The sequence below is a fragment of the Amphibalanus amphitrite genome, unplaced genomic scaffold, assembly GCF_019059575.1.
Source record: "Amphibalanus amphitrite isolate SeventyFive unplaced genomic scaffold, NRLGWU_Aamphi_draft 000141F_arrow, whole genome shotgun sequence".
Classification (NCBI taxonomy): domain Eukaryota; kingdom Metazoa; phylum Arthropoda; class Thecostraca; order Balanomorpha; family Balanidae; genus Amphibalanus; species Amphibalanus amphitrite.
This window is the reverse complement of record NW_024881636.1, coordinates 212,239-235,388: the sequence shown is the minus strand read 5'-3', so window position 1 is coordinate 235,388 and position 23,150 is coordinate 212,239. Positions and strand designations below refer to the sequence as shown.

Genomic DNA, 23,150 nt, shown 5'->3' with positions numbered 1-23,150 from the left:
GGCGACGGGGAGACTAGGGTCGAAGGCTGGATATAAACCTGTCGCTGGCACAGAGGGCCAAGGTTACCTGAAGGAAGCGGTCGATAGGAGAGTTACGTGCGACAAATGAGCGAGTATGCGCAACTCCAGACGGTGCATTACGCTGGTCGCAATCCTCGGATGTCGTCAGTCCTAAACAAAATTAGAGGATAAGTGTTTTTCGTAACTTAAATTGTTCATATTGAGCGTGTTTTGATTAGAACACTCGAGTCTCTCTCTCTCTCTCTCTCTCTCTCTCTCTCTCTCTCTCTCTCTCTCTCTCTCTCTCTCTCTCTCTCTCTCTCTCTCTCTCTCTCTCTCTCTCTCTCTCTCTCTCTCTCTCTCCCTCCCTCCCCTCATCTCACCCCCCCCCTCCCTGTCCTAGCGGTTCCTGCTGCGGGCCGGCTCGCGCGACTCGGAGGCGGACCGGGCTGAGGACAGTTGCGGAGCGGGCGGCGGCGCGGGCCGCCAGCGGGTCTCGGCCACCACCTCTGTGTCCACGGCCGAGGTGGCGTTCGAGTGCCAGGTGCCCTACTCGGAGGTGATGCGCCGACTGGTCAGCAGGTGGGTACAGTACGAGTGGGTAAGTCCGCAGGTGGGTAAGACAGGGGTGGTCAGTGTTCCATTTTTCAGACTTTTTGGTGGCAACTCACACCTAATGGGGAAAATATTTTCATCCCTAAAATATGAATGACCGACTTTACTTCATCTCTGAAAAAGTTTCATGTAGTCCCAACACCCAGTTTACACGTCACTTGACAGTTGATGCACCCACATCCTTTTGTTTCACACCCTGTCAAGATCCTGACATGAAATCCTGGCTTATCAGTTGGCATAAAAATTAGCATTATACCATTTTGCAAAAATATATAAGTTATTTACTTTCTTTTTTTTCTCATCCTAGGATTTTTTTTCTTCATTGGCACACCCAACCAATATCCAATTTTAGAACACTGGGGGTGGTGCACCTAGGGGTGGCCACGAGTCGGAGGAGCTTATAATGTACACAGCGAGAGACGGACAGGAGGGTAGAGGAATGCAGCCCAGGGGAGACGGCGGGAAATTGGGAACGTTTAACGGGAAGGCTAAAATTGAAAGGTCTTACACGACATTCACGGATTGGTATTGCAGTCTCATGTGCCTTTTCAGCTCATTTTAGATCGTGGCAGTGGATTGTTCTCCCAATAGCGTAATCTGATGTGCCCTCCTCATGATCTGGTTTCGCTGCGCTGGCAGGTATATCTTCCATTTCAAGAACCAGCACCGCCACTCGGGTGCCAATGAAGACGACTTCATGGAGATAAAGCAGGACATCTCCAGTCTCAGGTGAGGCTCGAGCGGCTTGCCGTACCGCTCTGGTCAGCGTCCAGAGGTGCCCACGGAAAGGGCATCGGTTAATCGATCATAGGCCCGCTGCGTTCAGTAAGGAAGGATCTGCTCGCGCGGGCTTGTCAGATTTCGCATGATGCATCAGAACGTAATTGAGTTGACGTTTACACTGAAGCTATTTTAGGTTATAATTGCTGCTGCTACATATTTCGTGCTGCTCTGTGTGCTGTTGCCACACATCCTACCGAGAACCAAATCAGTCCGTTACATGATTGAACTGGCCTAATCCGTCCTGAAGATCCGGGTTACCTTCACTTTATACAATACTCAATACCTCCCTGCACCGTTCTTTCGACGTTATAATTGCCATTCACCAATATCATTCTGTTACGTCTCGTTGGATGATGATTCAGGAGCTGGCTCGCCTTCGTATCCAATAAAGTGAGGCGGCCATTCACGCATCTTTGGCGTCTGTTCCCAACCGGCTCCTATTCGATGTTCTATTCAGATCTATTCACGCTTTGGTAACAGACTAATTCACATTAGCTTTCTGTGTCGGCAGACAAGTTATTGCTTGTAGGAAAGCCCCCTTGCCACGGCCCCGTGTAGTCCCAGTGGTGACCAGTTACCACCCCACGTGTGCGTCTCTTTGCCATCTGCATCCGGGTCCCCCTGTCCCGTCTTTGACAGTAATACAGCCTGTCTGCATCCTTACCCGATTCCTTTGATACTGTTCCTTAGTCATTCTTTCATATGCCCAATTAGTCCTCCCCCGTCCACAATATGATACTTCATCTCTCCGGTAACTCCTGCTCACATGCCTCGGAGTTCCAGTCGCCATTGCCCACAAAGATCCCGTCCCCTCTCCTGTGTTACACCCCGTCCATACTCTTTATGTGACTTTCCACCCGTCTGTTACACCCCGTCCGACGTCCGTACTCTGCTGTTACACCCAGTCCGTACTCCTATGTGACACCCCGTCCGTACTCTCCTGTGTTACACCCCGTCCGTACTATTTATGTGGCACTCCGTCCATACTCTCCTGTGTTACACCCCGTCCGTACTCTTACGTGACACTCCGTCCATACTCTCCTGTGTCCATATACCCCGTCCGTACTCTTATGTGACACTCCGTCAATACTCTCCTCACTCCCCGTCCGTACTCTATGACTTTCCGTGCTCATCCATGACATTGCGCCCTCCCTTGTAATGTTCGATACTTTCCTGTGGCATTCCGTCCTCCCCTGTATTATCGTTATCCCATGTAACATTCCAAACTCACGTAACATTGCGTCCTGTCCTATGACATCCCGTACGGCGTAGTGTGACACCCCGCCCACCGCCAGGTACGAGCTGCGTGAGGACAGGAAGCGGGAGGCCTCGCGGAACTACCGTAACCTGGACAACCTGCGCAGGGACATCGTCACCCTGTTCAGGGAGGAGCTGGGCGGCGGACTGAACGTGCCGCCCGACGGCCGGGCCTACTCGTCCGACTGCGGGCCCGACACCATCTACAGGAAACCCTCCCGCAGAGGTTAGTAGGATGAAACCGTCCCGCAGAGGTTAGTTATTCCCGACACCATCTACCGGTAACCGTCCCGCAGAGGTCAGTAGGGTGAAACCGTCCCGCAGAGGTCAGTTATACCGACACCATCTACCGCAAACCCTCCCGCAGAGGTTAGTTATTCCCGACACCATCTACAGAAAACCCTCCCGCAGAGGTTAGTTATATCGACACCATCTACAGGAAACCCTCCCGCAGAGGTTAGTTATTCCCGACACCATCTACAGGAAACCGTCCCGCAGAGGTTAGTTATATCGACACCATCTACAGGAAACCCTCCCGCAGAGGTTAGTAGGATGAAATCGTCCCGCAGAGGTCAGTGTAGGGTGAAAGACTCCCGCAGAGGTCAGTTATAACCGACACCATCCACAGGAAACCCTCCCGCAGAGGTTAGTTGGATGAAACCGTCCCGTAGAGGTCAGGCAACGTTCAGCAGGAACCTCTATACAGAGGGTAGTTACTGACAGGATGTTTTGTTTATTTTTTAGCCGTTATGCATCGTCCTGGGAATTGGCATAGGTCAAGTGAACTGTTCTTGCTGTTGTGAGGTTATGTGAAGTGCGTCCTTCCCTGTCGCGGTTACGTGCCGGATTCGTGGAACCATATGAAAAGGATTTGGTCGTCTGGTACTGCGGCTCTGGTGAGGCCGCTACCCGCCACCCTCCCTGCTGCTCTCCCTGCCGCGGTATCCCGGTAACGTGTGTTTTGTGTCTCTCGGCAGGCCGCACCTCGCTGACGGCCCACTCTCAGCAGTTGTCGCTGGACCTGGGTCTGCTGGGCCGGCCGGAGGGCGGGGGCGGCGCCGCTGAGCCGACGCCTCTCCGCTCCCCGGACGTATCTGTCACCACACTGGCCAGCCTGCGGCAGCTGGTGCGCCGCGAGGTCGAGCTGCTGGCCCGGCAGCCGGCCGCGCTGACCGTGCCGGCGCCGCCCGCCCAGCAGGTCACTCCGGAGCGCACGCCGGCCGGCTCGCCCGGCTCGGCCGCCGAGACGTCGCCCGAGGCGCGCAGTCTGCAGCAGCTCAGCGAGCACATCTGCCAGTGGCAGGAGGCGGTGGGCGGCGCGCCGGCTCCGGTCGGTCCGGCCCGCCGGCCGCCGCCGCCGCGCCGCCGCGCCCTGCTCACGGCTCAGTCGCTGGACCCGTCGGCCGGCGCGGAGGCCCAGAGGCTGCGTAGGCAGATGTCCATGGACCATCACGAGCCGCCCAGGCCCGGATGACGCCAGACAGAGGTGTAGCGGTGATAGTTCGGGCGTCTGAGGGAGAGCGGACGGTCAGCAGACACGACGCCCTCTGGGGCGACCTCGGGCCGGCGGGACATTGGTAACCATAGCGGCGCGCCGGTCATTGTGGAGCCGTTACGGGGGACGGAACTAGGAGTGGTGCGATTTGTGGAGACGGGTTTACCGCGCGGTCGTAGCCTAGCCATTGTTGAAACTGTGAATTCTAGTCCAACTGTTGGAACTTGGAGATCTGCCATAATGTGTGAAGCGTTGTGACTTTGTTTGGCCTGAGGAGGGCCGTTTGCTGATACGTTGATGGTAAGGATTTGCTGAGTTAGGAACTCACCAGTCCTTTTGCGATGTGTTTTGCTTTTGTAGTCGACAAGCAGAGGGTGGGTCAGTGGTGTCGATCATTGAAGACATTGCACACCGACGTTTGTCTGTTATTGCCGGTGATCATATTGTCTAGTCGGCCAAAAAGAGCCTGCTAGAAAACATAGGAAGCAAGTGATATTGCATGCCAGTTAGATTCCTGCCGCAGCCGCCGCACTTCTTCGGACGCTCAGCCGACGTATATGACTTCATCATAATTTCGTAGACTGGAGTGGTCGTACAACAGGCGACCTCTGTGTGCACCTCGACAGACCCTCCTGGCTCCCAGTGCCAGCCTGAAATGGGAACCACGCCAGTCTGGGGTCCGCCGCTTCACCCGGACTGATAAATGCTCATGCTCAGTGACATTACGGCCAGCCACCGTGGGAGCGGTGAAGGTTCGGACTGGTCCGCCAGCTCGCCGACAAAAGGCCCGAGGACGTGGTTTCGATCGGCGACTGAGTGTAGTGATGACGGTCGCGTGGGCGGATAACGGGCGTTTAGACGACAATAAAGCAGTGTTTGGCTGATCTGACAGAGGAAAATGAATTGTTTTGTTCATTGAGGTAATTTATTGTTGAGAAGTTGCTGTTATTTGGTTTGTGAATGTGATGCACCCAGTGTGTGGGAGGGCGCAATGGGATGGCTCTCGCAAATCGATGAGTGTCCGGTCCGAACCGCTGCGGCGATCTCAAACACTCGGTGAGCATTCGACGACGCCTCTCTGGACGGGAGCTGCATGCTCTCTGCGTGTGCTACTCGCTATGAACAACCATACGTTTCGATCGAGTTGCTAGTTTGGATCGCGAAAACGGCAACACAAAAAATGTTTAGAGGGAAACGAGAATCACTTTAACGAGCGGAATCGCTATAAATCTTGTTAACCGGCCTTCGGCCATCTATATCGAGTGGAGACTTCGAAGACACGTCTGAAATTAACTGGTAATCATGTATTTTGTACACAGATACACGTGACGCATACGTCACACAACGTCTGGGAAACCTCACCTTCCACAGTCGTATCGTCTGGAGACGGTTCTGCTGTCTACACTTCTCCAAACCCGCACAAACGGAATCACTCGACAAGTTACAGCGCGCCAACACAAGGACAGCCCACAAATGCTCAGCAAAAACAGAAAAGTGCGGCAGCCGTCTGTGCCACTAACCATGTCTACATTTGTACTCAATGTTTTATCTGCATCGTCTCACCTAATGCACGTCTCTGGGATACAGGATGGTACAAGGGCATTGATAACATGGCTCACGACTTGCACGGCGTGCAACACTATTTACACCAGCACACTATCACACTGAACGGAACTGGCAGTTATCAGCAGCAAGCTCGCGGGGCGCTGCTCACGCGAATGGCGTGGCCACCGGCGCACGCGGTCACAGCCCTGTAATAGTCACCAAGAATGCACAAAGCACGCCCCAAACACATTTCTACACGACAGCGCGCCCTGGCCTCACCAGCCAGGAACAGTCAGTGGGCGAACAACACACGGCGTACCGGTGCTCTGAACAATCAACAGAAAATGTATCAGCACAACCAGCAATCTTCGCTCGCTCTCAGATGCAGTGGAAAGCTGCAGTTTCCCACCTCTCGTGGGTTTGCGGGACATCCCACTACAGCAGTGTTCAGATGTGTCAAACATTTCGCTCATCAGGGCTCAGGGGAGCCTAACGCCCTCAAGCTCACTAACGTCCTATTCCGCTTCAACGAGGTATTAGAGCAATTAGCAGAACATACATAATACGCATTAGCAACATATCAAGCAACAAGTCTGGAAAAGATCTCCCTCAACTCTCATCATATCTTGTCGCGCCGCTGTGCGCACTCAGTGTCCACAGTGCCAGTCCTCTCATCGCTTCCAGTCGCGTGCCGGGCGTGCCGGGGCGTCTACATCACGGAGAGCTCGTCGGCGTCTGTGTCCTCGGCGCTGGGCGGCGGCGCCGGCACGCCGTCGGGCGCGATGACACGGAACTGGGACGGCTGCTGGCTCTGCTTCTGCTCCAGCAGCATCACAGGCTCGTGCTCGTCACCGTCGACACGCACCTGCCGAACCGAAGGCGGTGGGATAAACAGTAGCGGCGGAACACCTTCAATTAGGGGGGGGGCACTGCCGACTATGGTCCCATTTTGGTCCCATCCTTTCCGTGCAATGCCCATAGGGCTAATATTTAACCCGCGCCCTGCTGGGGGTCCTGGATTTCCACGCCCTGCTGGGGGGGGGGGGGGGGTGTTTGAACACCCCCCTTCTAACTCGGCTCCTGGGCCACGTAGCGATACGCGGAAGGCGGCGTTCGAAAGAGCGTCAAAAATAATGAGGAAATCACTTTGGTCAATTTTTTGGTCAGGTCAAAGGTCAGGTCACCAGAGGTCATTGAAGGCAAAATTTCGCCGATTTCCAGGTCGAATGTCGACAATTTCCAAGAAGCCAACGCATAACTCGGGAACCAACAGAGCTACAGCGCCGCAAAAAAAAGCGCATTCGATAGCCCTATTAACGCCCTTTCTGAGCAATTCTCTCAAATTTGACCTAACGTCAAGGGTTTTGCCTGCAGGGGGCAAAAACTGCAAAAATAACAGATTTTTCGGAAACAGTTTTTCTGCAATAACTTTTGACCCAAGCCTTGTACGAGCTTACTTTTACCGGCATCGTGTTCCTCTCGTCAAGACGCATCGAATGAACTATAACTTGACCTTGAAAGGTCAACTTGAAAATTTGACCTCAGGTCAATGTCATGACCTGACCGGAAAGGGTCATGTTGCATATCAGTCGATCCGTATCGTCGAGCTGAACACATCTAAGGCGTTTTCGTCGCTCTAGCATGCCTCTATCAAAAGTTATTTGCGAAAAACTGTTAGATACCATTCGTGACCTAAGATGACCTCAGGGCATAAACAGGGGTCACGGACACCATTTCCATGTTCAGTGTGTCTAAACCACTTGTAATTCAGTGTTTGGGAGTGTTTATAATGTCTTTCGTCCAAAAGAGGCGCATTTCAATTTTCTCCCATTGACTTTTATAATGGGAGGTCGCAAAATTGACCTGACCTTAGGTCATCGATATCAAAATTATGAGATATACATTTTGTACATGCTATTGCTCTTAGCAATCGCTGAAAGTTTCAAAGCGATCGGTCAGCGAAAAACCACAAGCGGGGGTGTTCAAACACCCCCCGCAGGGCGCGGGTTAAGTGCCAAAATCAGAGGGGGGCACGGTGCCCCGGTGCCCTCCCCGTTCCGCCGCCTATGGGGATGAGTGGCACATTCAGAGGGCGCACAACCTGCGGGAGTCAGGCAGGTTTACGGCGGCACCAGCTCGCTATCGCTGCCACCAAACTGTTGCCACCGATGGTAGCGGTAATGATTTAGGTGCCGCGCGGTTGAAGTGTGTGTGTGTGTGGGGGGGGGGGGGCACCGTAGCATTCTCACTCCCCGATAGTCTGGTTGCTGGAAGTGGACACAGTAGCAGTCTGGCGGTATATCTGGGCGAGAAGGCGGTTTCCCTTGGCTTGGACCTCAGGAACATTGGGGACCGTGAGCGGTGGTTAGATAGCATGGTGGGCTGCTCCATTTTGGAACGGGGTGTTGCATGGTGCCACATTTTATCTTACTAATGACAGTACTCGGATGGTACTCTGCATCAGCGCAGTTGTGAAATGGCTTGAATTTCCGGTCGGCAGGCATCCGTATGTCACGATTGAGGGTGCGGGAGGTCATCAAAAGAGCACGCACTCCACAAACGGCAAGCTGCAGTGATAAGTAGTTTTTTATACTGGCAGGGCAGAGAGAAAAAATATGCTTCTGTCTGCGCAATGCTGGCAGAACAGCCAGACAGCACGGTCCTTCGTATAAGTCCAGCCGGAGATCCATGGGGCAATCTGAAAGACAGAGATCAGAGATCCAGACGTTACGAACCTGCACGAAGGAGAGCAGATCCTCGATCTCGGCGATTTTCTCGATCCGTTTCTCCAGAGGCAGCTCTGAAACGGATGAACGTTTAAAATCATATTTTAGCCACGTTATCGTTGGCTACGACCAATATTTAACCAAATGACAGCCTCTAAGATATGCAATGACCACGAGCTTGGCCACGGACACCAGCACTAACCCTCGGACTAGCACAGATACCGGTCTATCACTGTATTAACTAAACCCGGCCCCAGCCTGTGAGTATTACAGCTTACACGAACCCCACTCGGAGCTTATAACTGCCTTGCCCCGATCCCCAATTAATGACAACTGCATAGATTTAGCCCCGACCTGCAACTTTAACTACAACTATAACTACATCCAGACCTAACACAACTACAAATATCTTAGCCTAATGCCGGGTCCCACTCATACTTGCCCTGACATCCGATCTATAACTATTCAAAAACAGCAAGCCCGCCAACAAGTTGGCACCACCATATGCCATACCCCAGCGGCCAGCACGACCTCCTGTCGCGATCCCCCAGACCCTGCCCATCCCGTCTCCTCAAGTTCCCATCACCGAGAGGGGGCAGCACTCACCAGCCAGCCCCCGGTTCAGTCGGTTCAGAAGGTTGCGCTGCTTCTGCGAGACCTGCCAGAGTCGCACCTTCAGCTGGGAGTGGCGGCTCCGCTGGACGCGCACCTCCTCCTGTGCCTGGTGGGACGCGGACACACGGGTCAGTCGAGACAGACACACGGTCAGCATACGGCAGACAGTCGAGACAGACCGCAGACAGCCGAGACCGACACAGACACACGGTCAGCCGAGACCGACACAGACACACGGGTCAGTCGAGACAGGCGCAGACACACGGTCAGCACACCGCAGACAGTCGAGACAGACACAGCAGTCAGTCGAAACACAGATTCACGGTCAGCCGAGCGAGACAGACACAGACACACGGTCAGCCGAGACACAGATACAAACACAGTGAATCGCAGACAGACAGACAGACAGACAGACAGACACACGGTCAGCTGAGACACAGACGACAGATCAGCTGAGCCGCAAACAGCCGATACACAGACACTAGACAGTACCGTCAGCCGAGACACGGACACACGGTTAGCCGAGATACAAACAGAGCAGTCAGTCGACACAGACACAGACACACGGTCAGACGAGACACGGGTACACGGCCAGCAGAGACAGACACAGACACACAGTCACCGAGACGCGACACGGAGACACGGTCAGCCGAGATACAAACAGAGTAGTCAGTCGACTCAGACACAGACACACGGTCAGACGAGACACGGGTACACGGCCAGCAGAGACAGACACAGACACACAGTCACCGAGACGCGACACGGAGACACGGTCAGCCGAGATACAAACAGAGCAGTCAGTCGACTCAGACACAGACACACGGTCAGACGAGACACGGGTACACGGTCAGCCAGATACAGACACACGGCTAGCCGAGGCAGGGACACACGGTCGGTCGAAACAGACACACGGTTAGCCGAAACAGACAGTATGGTCAGCCAGACACAGACACAGACAGGCAGTCAGCCAGACATGGACACAGACACGCAGTCAGCCAGACTCAGACACACACACACACACACATCATACACATAAGCATTGTACATACATACACATCTTACAATGTTGCATGCATGCCATGTATGTAAACACAAAGCTACCGGTTACAGATCAGAACGTTCCTTGAAAAGTCTCCAATACAAGGCTCTCTCACACGAGGATCCCAGCACCCCGCCCTGGGAGTGGCCTTCCCACGGCCCCCAGCGAGACCACTCACCGTCTTCAGTACGAGCACGGTCTGGCGTTTGATGGGCGTGGCGTTCTCGAGTCGCCCGAACAGGAGCTCCTCCAAGGCGTGCTTGGCGGCCGTGTACTCCCCGGCATTCACTCGAACCCGCACTCGTGGAGGCGTCGGCACAAACTGGGTGAGACGAGAGGGCACGTTCAGTCAACCACCATGTGCAATGGATGCATACGACACACGGGAACTTTGAATGTGGGACAAGATGTGCGGCTTTTCCAACCTAGGAATTCAAAAGAACACAACCGATTACGATTTTCATAACCGAATGAAATAGGTTTATGTTATATTTGCATGGTTTAATAGCATTGATAGCAAAGATAATACTGTGCCTCCTATTCCTTATGCTGCTCCTTGAACGAAGAGCCATGTCATTCATTCTAATAGGCGAAACATCCAACAGCAGTTCGGTCAGGCGACACAAGCACACCATGAAACTGCGCCTTACGTAAGTGGTGAGGCCAGGTTGCAGCCAGGGGCGATGGGCAGCGGCCGCTGAACTTACCGGCGGCACAGGCGATTGGATGGGCCGCTCTTGGAGCTGCTGCTTGCGTCGCTTGGGTCGCGGCTCTGAGTCCGTGGCAGTCGCGCCGTCCGGCTCCGGTCGCGCCGGACTCGGCTCCTCGGGCGCCGAGCTAGTGGAGGGCCTCCCAGGGTCTCGCGTTCCGGCTCCGGAGCCAACGGTGCTGGGGGCCAGCACTGCACGTAGCAAAGGAGCAGAGGGGGGCGGCAGCACCCGCTTCAACGGCCCGCTGCTGGAGGGCGATGCCTTGGCGGATGGTCGAATCACATGTGGCACTGCCTTGGCGGATGGTCGAATCACATGTGGCACTGCCTTGGCGGATGGTCGATCCACATGTGGCACTGCCATAGTGGATGGTCGAATCACATGGGGCGCTGCCTTGGCGGATATTTGATCCTCCACATCGGGCACTGCCTTGGCGGATGGTCGGTTGACATGGGACGCTGCCACGGCGGGTGTCGGGACCGTGGGAGGCGCTGTCTCGTGAGACGCCCCGCCGCTGGCAGGCGCTGCGGCGGCAGGTGTCTGCACTGAAGACGCCGTCGGAATACCGCCCGAGCGAGGCCTGCCGGGCCCCGATGTCGATGCCTCGCCCACAGATTGGCTCGCAGCTGGAAAGAGCAGAACTGGTGTTAAACATGTTTCCAGTATGAGTTTTTTTTTTTAAAGCTCTGGTTTAGGTTGAAGCATCCACCTGTGACTTTATAAGAGCACATCCTGTGTGAAACAGATGAAATTACATTTTTAGTTATTGCAAGCGCTATAGTTGCTTGATGATCTAATATTATACCCAAAAAATTAAAGACGATCAAAATGATGAAGTGGCAAAGTGTCAACATATCGTGAAAACGAACTTGTTGCTCTAGTTTAAACATTTACGTTAGTGGGACTCAAGTCACCGTCACTGCTGCCACTTGTGCTCCAACTCACCTGGCATCCGTTCCGGGCACTCGGTGTTGGTGTCCAGCACCAGCTCGTCGTCACTGATGTCCGAGTTGTCCAACAGGATGACGTCGAGAGGAGCGCGTGGCGGCGGCGGCGGCAGCACCACCACCTCGTCGTCGCTGTCGCCGGTCGCCGACGCGCCTGGCTCGTCGAACGCCAGCGCCGCGGACAACTCCATGGAGGGTGACAGCGGGTCCACGGTGGCGGCGGCGGAGGCGGCAAGCGCTGCGCGTCGAGCCGCAGGCGGCGCAGACGGAGCTGGGGGCCGCTGGACATTACCCACCCGCCGAGATAGAGCCTCCGCTTTAACCACATGAGGCCGAGTCGCAGCAGACGGCGGCGTTGCGGACGTTGCTTTTGCTTTGGGTTTCGAGGGAATGATCACCGTTTTCGATGCGGTACTCGGCCTCTGAGTGGGACCCGACGACGTTGCGGTGCTGGTGACGGTCTCCGTCGGCGTTCTCTGTCCGGCCACCGCCGCTACGCCGAGTGCGGACGGAGCCGGCGCGGTGCTGCCAGCGACTGCCACCGGAACCGGCTCAGTACTCGACCTCGTCCCGGGCTGCTCCTTGATGGGTCCGAGGAAGACAAAGTCAGGCAGGTGGGGCATCCATACGATGGTGACGAGCACATTGTTCACCTTGGTCGAGACAGGGCGGCCAGTGTTCTTCACCTGATGCACGGCGTGCTTGAGGTATCGCTTGGTGAGCGAGATGGGAATGCCATCGACGTGCATAAGGTCTGGTACCTTGTCTACTTCGATCATGTTCCAGCGCGAAGGTTTGCCACCGAAGCGAGCAGTCACCATGCGCCCCTCTACACGTTCGGGCGGCATGCGCACATATGACAGACGTGCACCGCCAGTAGACTTAGCTTTGTTCTGTTCATTCTGATTAGCGGCCGACTGAGACGCCATCGTCGTGCTTAGGCCCTGTCTTTCTTTGCCAGACTGTACCACTTGTGGTAGCTCCGGACCTGTCTTGGAGGTAGGTCCAGGTTTCTGGTGCATGACTTCCTTTGTCGCTCTTGTCACCTTCGCAGCATCGCCCACCTCTGAGTTGGACTGAGACGATGTCAGCGACTGCGCTCGACACGATGCTGAGCTATCGACGGTCTGAGGCTTCGGTAGAGCTGACGACTTACCCATACACAGGAATGACCTGCTTGATGATACTACCGTGTACGAGGGCGTCTGGGAACTCGTCGCTGCTTTCTCAGCGTCTGATACTGTGGTTGTTGTAGTCTGTCGCTTTGTTTCTCCTGACTGTCGGGAAACTGTTGGTTTCGCAGCTTGTGACGGATTTTGGCTTGTAGGATCTCCACGTTTGATATTCACTGTCGACACAGGTTTCGATTGGCCTGACAGAGCGGATCCTGATAGCGTGACGGTCGGGAGGCTGCCTGGCACTGGCGGATTGGCTCCAGCACCGGACGCCGACTTTGACCCAGCACCAGACACTGACTTTGACGCAGCAGGGACTTGAGATACCGTTGATACACTGACCCGGATGACATCACAAGGCTTGCCCTGGCGGAGCACTGTTACATCTGTTGATTTCAGAGTGGGTTGGCCGGACAATTGCCCTGGTTGTAGCGTTGTCGGCTGGCGAGGAGCTAGCAAAGGAAAGGCTTTGGTAGGAACTTGGTGGGCGGCGTTGATAGCCTTCCTCAGGGCCTCTTGTTCATGTCGCTTGAAGGATACGATGATTTTGTCGCAGTTACTAGATTTAGCGTTAGGCTGAGCATCCTCAGTGACCGCCAAGCCCAGTTTCCCACAACTTGACACACTTTCAGGAGCATGTTCTGTGACATTTGACGCATCTCCATCCAGTGAGCAGTTGGTACCCAACAAACCACACCCAGAAACCGAGCCATCTTTCGCGGCTGCATTGACAGTGCTGATGCCACCTTTGACAGCCACCTTCATATGCCCTTTCGTCACGTCCTTGGAACTTTTTGTTGCAGCCACCTGGATGTTCTTGCCACCCTGCGTCACCGCTACCACTTTCCCGTCTTCAACACGCAGCCGGATGCGAGGGCTGCCACCATAGCACGCTTGCTTCAGACCTGAGCTAGGTGGCACGCTTAGTGAAGCTCCTGCAGCAGATGTGTTACTGCTACAAGGCGGTATTTGAATCTGCTCGTCAGGAGAGGACGACAAGCATTGCTGGGAAAGGCCGCCCATTGGCAATGCACTCTGTGGGGTTTCTCCAGAAGAAGGCTTGCGACTGTTGCATGCCGACATCTGCGTCTGGATGTCGGGGCTGATGCCTGCTTGCTGCTGGGTGGGCCTGCTCATGAGTGGCAAGATCTGCGGAGCTCCTTCAGCAGCAGGTTTTTTGTCACGCGCAGATAACGGCTTCTGCGGCGGAATGTCAGTAGCAACGGACTCGCGTTGCTGATTTAATTCGCAAGGATGCGGTGCTTTCTGTGGAGCCCCTCCAGCGGCAGATTCTCCATCACTTAGACAGACGCGCTTCTGGACCTCAGTGGGAACCACACGCTGCTTGATTGGGTGGCATCTCGGTCTTTTTTGTGAGCGTTGCTGTTCGAAGGCGGGAGCACCGCTACCATCTTTGAGGGTGCACACCTGGTCGCCATCTGCATCTGAGACCGATTCCTCACAAGTCAGCGACAAGGATGGTACATCCGTTGACGAGACAGGTCGCAAGAAGTGTTTGGGAGCCCTGCTCGGCGACACATACCTAATCATTTGACTCGTCTTCCCCTTCTCTTCTAGAGACGTCGGGACACTTGTGGTCGGCATCCGATAGGCACTGGCCGAGTTCAGTTGCCAGACCCTGTCTATGTCAAATGCTTCGAGCATGCACCGGAGAGAGCTTTGCACCATGCCACCACCGAGGCCACACAAGAAGCGCACAGCTTCCGCAATCCATTCCTTCTCCTCGTCACAGGCCTTCACAATGCCAATGACGATGAACGTCCCGGCAGTGACCCGACGGAGTAGAACCATGCCACTCTCATGCAGCTTGTGCGTCCTCATATTCACTCGATACAGCTTACGACGTTTGTCAGACTGTGGAGCATCCTTCGCGTAAATAGTGATCACACCATCTCTGCTGATAGCTCGTGCGCGAAGGAACTGAAGTTGATAGTTGATCGTAACCAGTGGCATGCGATACAGCTGTCCTTCACTGTCCTCCACTGACACAGCGTTCAGACGCTGTCCCTCGGGTGGGTTGCGAAACCGATGACCATCCTTGTCAGCCACCAAGACGTCGTCGGCAGACTCGATCCGCCACGTCATTCCCGGCGGAACGGGCGTTGAGGACAGCACGTTCAGCATGCCGTTGCGAAGACGCACGGCTACGTGCTGAGTGTTGTTGGGTGCTGTGGCACTTGTTTCACTCGATACGATGCGGACGACACGCTCCACATCTTGACAGGCCACTGGGTCGGGCAGCTGGACGATGGTTGGCGGGCGCCGTGGTGGGACGGGCAAACGTGGTGCTTGCGCTCCCTTGTAGACAGCACCTGCAAGCAAGCAAGAATGCTTGAGTGGGAGGAACTCCATTGGCCTTTTCGTCTTTCGAACCGCGAACGTGCGTGCTGAGTGGTCATGACGAGGCCTAAAGATAGTAGGCGGTAGACGGCGTGACCGTACGGCCACGTTGCGGCCCAGTTGGCGCAAACGATGCGCTGTTAGCTTGTAACAGCTTCCGCGTTCAGCGTACTTGCGACAGTTGTGAGACTGGTGTACGATACAAAACGGCGACACTTGCGGCAGTCGGTAAAGTGGCACCCGTACCCTCACTCTGCATGAGAGCTGAAAGTACTGTCTGTCTAGGACATCTTCGTCGTCCATTGGCAGATGACTTGGCAACCTCATACGCGATCGTGCCTGGACGCGAGGGGTAATGACGTCTGATGTTCCGAATAGCAATGGTCCCCCGTACCATACGTCCTGCTTCGTGTACCTTAATGGAACTTTGCGCGTCCGCTTCATCCGACTTCCAGCCACCGAACCAAGCGATTTTGGGCCCAGAGAAGCACATGCTGGGGACTGGTCGTGACCAGAGGCGTCTGTACCTGTTTGCGATGGGGCTGGTGGCGTCGAAGAAGCAACAGAGGCAATACTGTTACAGGTGCAACAAAGCATACACTGCACTTGCCCGCAATGCTCTTTCTCCATGTTGGGGCATGACAGGCTGCTGCAGACACAGCCCATCTGACAAGCTTCTTGACCACACGCTGTCAATCCGTTCGCCACAGACGACTCGCCTGCTTTTGTCTGAGGTGCAGGATGAAGTCCCAGTCGGAGCATTTCTCTGTTGTACTTCCCCTTCGAAGCATAAAGGGTTGACTCCGCTGCTGGCGTTCGTTCGGTGTATTTCTGGTTGTTCTGTTCTTGTAGGCATTCTCTTTCATGTCCATGTTGGGCCTCTGGGATCTTGTGTGGAGACACATCTGTTCCCATGCTTAACTCATATGTGCCGTTAAGCTGGGTTACTTCAGCGGTCTCTGTCGCCTTCTCCTTCCTTCCTCCCACCTCCTTCGTTTCCCACGTTTCTTTTTCCTCCAGCCGCGCACTGGTCTTGTCGATATCTGCAAAGGAAGACGGATCGTCCTTATTGCCCATTCGAGAGCAACTGGGCCTTTTGACTTCTTTGTCGTCTCCTTTCTCCGAAAAGTCGTCTGTTTCCACTATGCCACCCAGATTCTGGAGAGCAGCTGGTGCCACCTTCTGCCTCGTTGTCTTCATTCCTTCTCCATCCATTCCCTGTTCCATGTATCTGCTTCGTTTCACCGACACTTCTTCCTCCATTGCACAGACCACCTGTCGGGCTTCATGCGCTTGGTCTACTCGGTCTCCCCTATCGTCCACACACCGAATCATCCCCTTCTCCTCGATTGTTCCTCCCATCTTTCTCCCTAATGGATCTACACAGGGAGTCCTCTTACGCACCCTTGGCTTTGACTTAGGCCTGACAATTCCAGTACTGTCGTCGCACACCGCCGACGCAGCCATCCTCGCCATGATGCAGTCCACTGGCACAGTGTTGACACGATACTCGTTGTGACGGTTCATCTGCGGAATAACATGCTCAGGTCGCACGATCCGGCTCGGTTTGGGCACGCGGAAGCCTGGACGACCTTGAGGAGCATGAACGTCTTTGTCACACGGCACAGAGCCCCGAATCAGCAGCTGCTGATGCTGATCATATGCGTACAGGGCCGTACCTTGCGAGTTGGTAGACTTGTCGTCAGAGCGACGCTCCACCATTGAACGATGAGCGACAGCGCTGAGGGGCATCAGACATCCAGCACGTGACACTAGCGGTACGTGATGGTCACGAGGCGATGCCGGGCTCTGACAGGCTGATCTTGGGCGCTGGCGAGATCGAAGGAAGTTTTTCGCTGGCACAGAGTCGAAATCAAAGTCAGGTTCTTTGTTGGACGCTTTGGCTTTTACAGCGTCGTCGAGCTGTTTGGCAAGACCTGCTTCCAGCTCCTCTTTGGTGCGATAGCCGAGCCAGGCGAGGCGTTCCAGAACCGTTCGGCAGCGTGGTTCATCAGGTAGCCGATCCGGTGGCGGCCTCTGTGGGACAACTTCCTGCTGCGCTGGCACCGGTGGGGGAGATGCCGCGCGAGCAACGTTGGTCACGACGAACGAAGCGGGAAGAGTGAGACTTATTCTCAAGGAGCTGTGATCTCTTAGATACTCCTCCAGTTCCGGACTGGAGAAGATTCCAGCAGCATCTGAGGCAGGCGGCGTGTCGACTGTGACTTGGACCCGATCTGCGACTGCAGGGTTGTAGGCTACTCCTAACTCAGTACCATGTTCGTGAGATGACTGAGCGAAAGCCTCGCGCGCTATTTCCCTTATTTCTTCATATGCATTCCTTCGACGAGAACGCTTACGATCGGGCCTTGACGTTCCTGGTTGATGTAGATCAGAGGGTTGCTTCGCGTTGTACTCGTCCTCTATGTTCTCAAAGGTAGATGAAGACGTCCTCGAGAGTTCACGCTTTCTCTCACAGAAACGGTTGACCCGTAGCGAGCATGACCATCTCAAAGATCCGGATCCGCGTCCGCGTCCACGTCCGCGTCCCCGTCCTTGACCTCGGCCTCGGCCTCGGCCTCGGCCTCGGCCTCGGCCTCCACCTCGACCATGGCAACGACTGTGACTCTGTTCACCTTTCGAATCACGCTGACTCGTCGGGGCGACAAAAGTCGATGACAGATCGCTGAAGGGCAGCTCAAACGACACATCGGAGTCGGGTTCCAGAATCGGCATTTGTTCTGTAAACATCTCTGGTTCAGAAGGGCTCGATGGCTGATCCAGGTCAGGCAGCTTCGCCCGACGTAGTTCCGTATCGGAAAGATCTATGTAAGGATCCCAGTCAGGGTCGTCCCAGTCGTTTGGAGCATCAAGATCTAACCGAAGTCGGTTCTCCCGTGCAGCTTTCATCCGTAACATAGCTGCTTTGCGCCGTTCTTGTCTTCGGAGTCGACGGGCGCGCTGCTCTTCACGTCGTGTGAAACGAATCATTGCCGACGCTGTGTTGAATGACACGAAGCGAAAGCCATCAATCACATCCACCTCTTCACCACGCTTCCCACGGTATGCAATGTGAACCGAACGCTGAGGCCCCTCTTCATCCCAGACACGAAGGATTTTGCGTGATGGCTCCATTTTTGATGGTTCAGGGGACAACGCATCGTCAGATCCCGCTGTTGGCTGGATGCTTGTGCATCGTGACATTGTTTCTTCGGAGATTCCGAAATAACTCTGCAAGAGGTTATCACTTGATCCATGTTCTTTTTCTATTTCTATCAGCTCTTCAATTTCTAGCGCAGCGCGCGCCTTCTTGTACATATGATTTGCTTCAGCCTCGATTTTGGCCAAAGTATCAGAGTAATCACCGTCTACATCAGTGCTTACTTCAATCACCGTCTCCCAAATGAGACAGTCCTCCTCAGGTGTCGGCATAATATCGTTTCTCTTCAGTTGTTCCCAGCCTGTTTTCAGGAAACGCTTCAGCAGCAACACAGGGCCCACTGGTCGTCCACGCGGCAGCGGGAGCGCGCGTCCAGAGTGCAGGAGCTGCATACGCTTTTTGTACTCACTGAACGTTTCCCCTGCTGGAAAATGACGCTGCTTGCCAATTCCGCGCGATCTACGGGAACCTCGCATCCTTCTTTTCGGTGGATGGCTGGCAGTGTGATCCTTGTCTGCATTCGCGTTTGGGATTTGACAGCTACTGGCAATGGTAGCATCTCCCACGGTTACAGCCGATTCATCGGCAGGTTCAGCCGAGCCAGGGACCGCTCCGGGGACCGCTGTCAAGTTTTCATTGCTAGGCGTCACTGGATCACTGGCGACAGTGGTCGAACGGACAGTTGCCGATTCTGAGGCATTTCCAACGTTTGATGACGCAGCTCCCGGTGTCCCCGAGGTCGTCATACTTTCTTGAGCTGTCTTTTTCCTCCGCCGAGTTGGTCCACCGCTTTCAAACAGCGTTGCCCCCAGTGACTGTCGATTCATGGCACGCTGCTTACGACGTTCCTTCATTCTTTGGTTGATGGTGATGTATCCACGTCCCCGAGGCCGCCGCGGCTTCTTGACAATCACTGTCGACTCTAATTCCGATGTTAAACCGGCTTGGCTTGTTCCTGGCGGGGGCTCCTCATCACAGACAGCTTCGCTGGGGTTGTTGGCTTCATCGGGAGACATCGAAGCAGCGGCACCCACACGATCGGTAGATATATCCTGTTCTGCATTTCCGACATCCAAAGATATGCTAGCACCAGCATTCGCACAGCTGTAGGCCATATTCCGCTCCAAATTTCCGGTCGCTGTCTCGGGTTCGTTCTCTTGGATGCAAATGTTTTCTCCTGGGTTTTCTGCATCTTCAGGAGATAGCGAAGAAGCAACATCCACACCATTTGAAGCCATAGCCTCCTTTCCGTTCACGGCCACAGACTGAAGTGAGCTGCCGTTATCAGTTGCTGAACCACCGACAAGGCTCTTGGAAAGGCGTTTTTTCCTCCGCTGTCCTAAGGGTCGGCCGCCCCTTGCCTGCCGTCGGGCGCGGTATTCGCGTTGTTTTAACGCTGCCAGTGAAGGGTTTTCTTGTCGAGGACCACCTCCTCGCCGTTTCTGCTTTCTTTTTGTTTCTCTTTCACGCACATCATCTGAGGCTGCTGATGCTGATGCTGTGCACTTCGACATCTTTGGCACAGACTCAGTGGTTCCAATCCCTGCATCCATAATCACTTTGTCGGACTCAAGCAATCCTGCTGGCTCAAACGCCACGTCACCGCTTTGTTCGGGCACTGTTTTGCTGGTCTTGATCAGCCAGTAGTGTGAAGCGCGACCGATCCGGGCATAGGATCGCACTGTGTGTGACGACGAGGACTTTGCATCCAAACTTGATCCAGGAATTCGTCTTCTTACCCCGCAGTGACCTCGACCCCGGCCGAGTCGGTGAGCCACTTCAATCTCTCGGACGTTGTTGAAAGACTGCTCTGGATTGTCTTCAGCAAATGATTGTTCTTCGTTTCCACCGGACGATGTTTCGGACGGCTCAGACTTGGTCGCCAGGCACACATCCTCCACATGAGCTGCTGAAGCAGTACAACCGACTGTTGAGGCGGCTTCCGGTAATGACGTTGTCTGACTCACCCTCTGCTTGTGTCGTCGCCGACCTCGTTTGGTAAGTCCATCAGTGTCTCCCTTGTCCTGTTGCAAATCAGCTGGAACGACCTTGCGAGACCGTGAGCGACGTTTCGGCTTTCTTCCTTCACATTGGTCGCTCTTTGTCGCTATCGTCGTTTCCTGTTTGCCTTTGGAAGAAACTGAGGAATCGCTACTAAATATTAACTTCTGATGTACGACTCCGTCCCGCCCGCGAGATATGGCGATCTTCGGCAATGGTGGACGTCCTTCGTCATAGGAGGATGCAATCGACGGAGGTGCGGTCAACGCAGCGGTCGGTGTCGAATGAGGCGGGGGAGGCGAAGAAGATTCGACTGTTCCACATTTTTGCCGTCGCGGGTTTCGCTGGACACTGACTGCACGTCGCCTAGCTTGGGTCCGCCGCGGCGCGCGTCTGGCGGCTGGGGTACTCGGCAGAGATTCGGTCTCGGCGGCTAGCACCGTCTCCGTGGAGCTCACCACGGTAGCAGCTTGGGCAGATGAGGAGCTGGCCGACGTAGCAGCTTCGTTCGACACCGCTAGTCCATCATTATCAGTCGCGCACTTAGCTCCTAGTAGTGTGTCACCAGAAGGCAGCACTGACGGATAACCTACCCCTTCGCAGGAGCTTATGTGGCTCGGCAGATCCGCAGTCTCCGTATGACCTCCACTGTCCGACTGCGGGGTCATACTGCCGCTGCCACCGCCCTCGGCGTTCGTCTGGCGACCCCCATTCCGGCGTCGCAGGGAGACCAATCCTGGGCTCGCCCGGCGCGCCGGCACAGGACGAAGCTTGGCCCTCAGCACGTCCGAAATCGAGCGAGCGATGTTCGGCTGGGGTGGGGCACCACTAGCCGTCTCCTCTGTGCGTGCCGCCTCACTACGGTTCATCACTTGCGCCAGGGCAGCCTTCATCTTTGGGATCAGCCCCTCCTTCCGGTCCGTCGACATGCTGATCGTTATGACGTGCTCTGGGGAGAAGAAATATGCATTAGAGGGAGCAAGACAAGCTCTATCAGCGTGCATTTTGTTTTGAATGATAATATAGAAGTTGGTGTGCAAAGAAGGCAGCAAAAAAAAAAACGAATCATAAGTGACTGTGCAGCGTCATGACGTGAAACCACAACTTTGGATTTCAGAGAGCACGCATTTGAAGCGCGCTACACCCATAATCGAGGACCACTAACACAGAGGCTGTGGGCGTCCTGTTTGATCGACATTAGCGATGTTTCGTGTCGTCGCGATCTGTTAGAAGAATCATCATCTATCAGGGTTTAAAGCTGAAAGAAATCGGCATAATCTGCCTATGACTGAACTACTCAGACCCAGACTGCATTATAATTAGTGCCTTGCATGTTCTGTGATTACGAAGATAGTTTTTGTGTTCCTGAATGCGTTTTATTAGACCTCCCCCCCCCTCCCCCGCTTCTCCGAAATAAGACTTATTATCGCATCTGCTGACCGAAGTTTACAAGGGTTCATGTGATATATATGGAATAAGGAGCAGTAGAGATGGTGCTTCAACCGAAAAATAGCAAAATGTCGGTGGTATTTACAGGTTGCAGGCTCTGCCAAACAGCGATAAGATAAAGGCGATAAGAGGTTTGTTACATTAACTGAGTGGATTGGATTAATGAATAGGTATAAAAAAGTCAGCACTGACTTTACTCGTAAGTTTATCGTAATAAGTCCTATACAACACGTCTTGCACTAGAAAACAAGACAGTCCATGCAACAGGCTGCAAAGCCATCGGTGGTGGTCAGACTTGTGCCAAGATCCCAAAAAGATCCGAGATCCAGGATCTGCAAGATCCAAGATCCGGGATCTTGAGGGATCTTGGATACAGCACTTTAGGTTTTGCCGAGGGATCCTGGGGATCCAGGACTCTGGTCATCATTTTGTCGAGGGATCCTGGGGATCTTGGATCCTGGCTTTTGATTTCATCGAGGGACCTTGGGATCTTGGATCCTGGTTTTTTATTTGTCGCGGGATCCTGGGGATCTTGGATCCTGGTTTTTAACGGGAATATCCTACACATGAGTCTACCATGCGCACCGACGGGGGTCTGCGCCAACTTCGCACCGACGGGGGGGCGGATGACCGCCCCCCCCCCCCTGAGATCTCGAGAACGAAGCAAGATAGCGACAAGCGGTAAACGGCATCGGATACGCACGGCCAAGATCTACAATTTTTACTAAGGTCATTTTCAGGTCAGGTCAAAGATGACGTCACAGGGGTCGAAAAAGTCAAAATGGCGGCGCTAGATATGGAGACAGTTTTTCTCGAATGACTTTCGAATTAGTCAAGATAGGAACAAACTAAGGGCATCATCGTGATCCTCTCGTCAATCCGCATCGAATGATATATATGTTGACCTCGAAAGGTCAAGGTCAAAGGTTGACCTCAGGTCACGTGACCTCGAGGTCATCATGCATATCATTCGATGCGTCTTGACGAGCTGAACACAATGAGACCATCCACGCGTCTGTATCTTGTTCCTGTACGGAGTTATTGGCCAAAAACCTTTGGTGACCTTTGATGACGTCACATGACCTCACAGCTGCCCAGCAGCAAAACAGACCTCAAGGTAGTGAAGGTTGATCGTATATGAAGTCATTTTTGGTATAGGTATGGGGCCATTCCGACCCGTTTTAGTGGTAAAAACAGGGAGTTGATTTTTCCCCCATTGACTTATAATGGGGAGGTCGCGAAATTGACCTGACCTTAGGTCACCGATATCAA

General features: G+C 54.2%; 2 protein-coding genes across 5 annotated transcripts in view; one reads left to right on the top strand and one right to left on the bottom strand.

Moving 5' to 3' along the window:
• Window positions 1-4,580, top strand: part of LOC122382506 (transient-receptor-potential-like protein) — a 55,053-nt gene extending 50,473 nt beyond the window's left edge. The window contains exons 14-17 of the mRNA XM_043367913.1: window positions 404-582; window positions 1,255-1,344; window positions 2,694-2,881; window positions 3,633-4,580. Coding sequence (XP_043223848.1) covers window positions 404-582; window positions 1,255-1,344; window positions 2,694-2,881; window positions 3,633-4,129 — 954 coding nt within the window. The 3' untranslated portion in view covers window positions 4,130-4,580. The remainder of the gene's footprint in view (window positions 1-403; window positions 583-1,254; window positions 1,345-2,693; window positions 2,882-3,632) is intronic.
• Window positions 4,581-5,439: 859 nt separating this feature from the next.
• The window catches only part of LOC122382505, a 62,269-nt gene continuing 44,558 nt past the window's right edge, over window positions 5,440-23,150 (bottom strand). For all 4 annotated transcript variants that reach the window (XM_043367910.1, XM_043367912.1, XM_043367909.1 and 1 more), the window contains exons 2-7: window positions 11,731-21,378; window positions 10,783-11,411; window positions 10,254-10,397; window positions 9,028-9,142; window positions 8,431-8,495; window positions 5,440-6,560 (exon numbers count right to left, since the gene is read on the bottom strand). In XM_043367910.1, the coding sequence (XP_043223845.1) occupies window positions 6,405-6,560; window positions 8,431-8,495; window positions 9,028-9,142; window positions 10,254-10,397; window positions 10,783-11,411; window positions 11,731-21,358 (10,737 nt within the window). In that variant the 5' untranslated portion in view covers window positions 21,359-21,378 and the 3' untranslated portion in view covers window positions 5,440-6,404. The remainder of the gene's footprint in view (window positions 6,561-8,430; window positions 8,496-9,027; window positions 9,143-10,253; window positions 10,398-10,782; window positions 11,412-11,730; window positions 21,379-23,150) is intronic.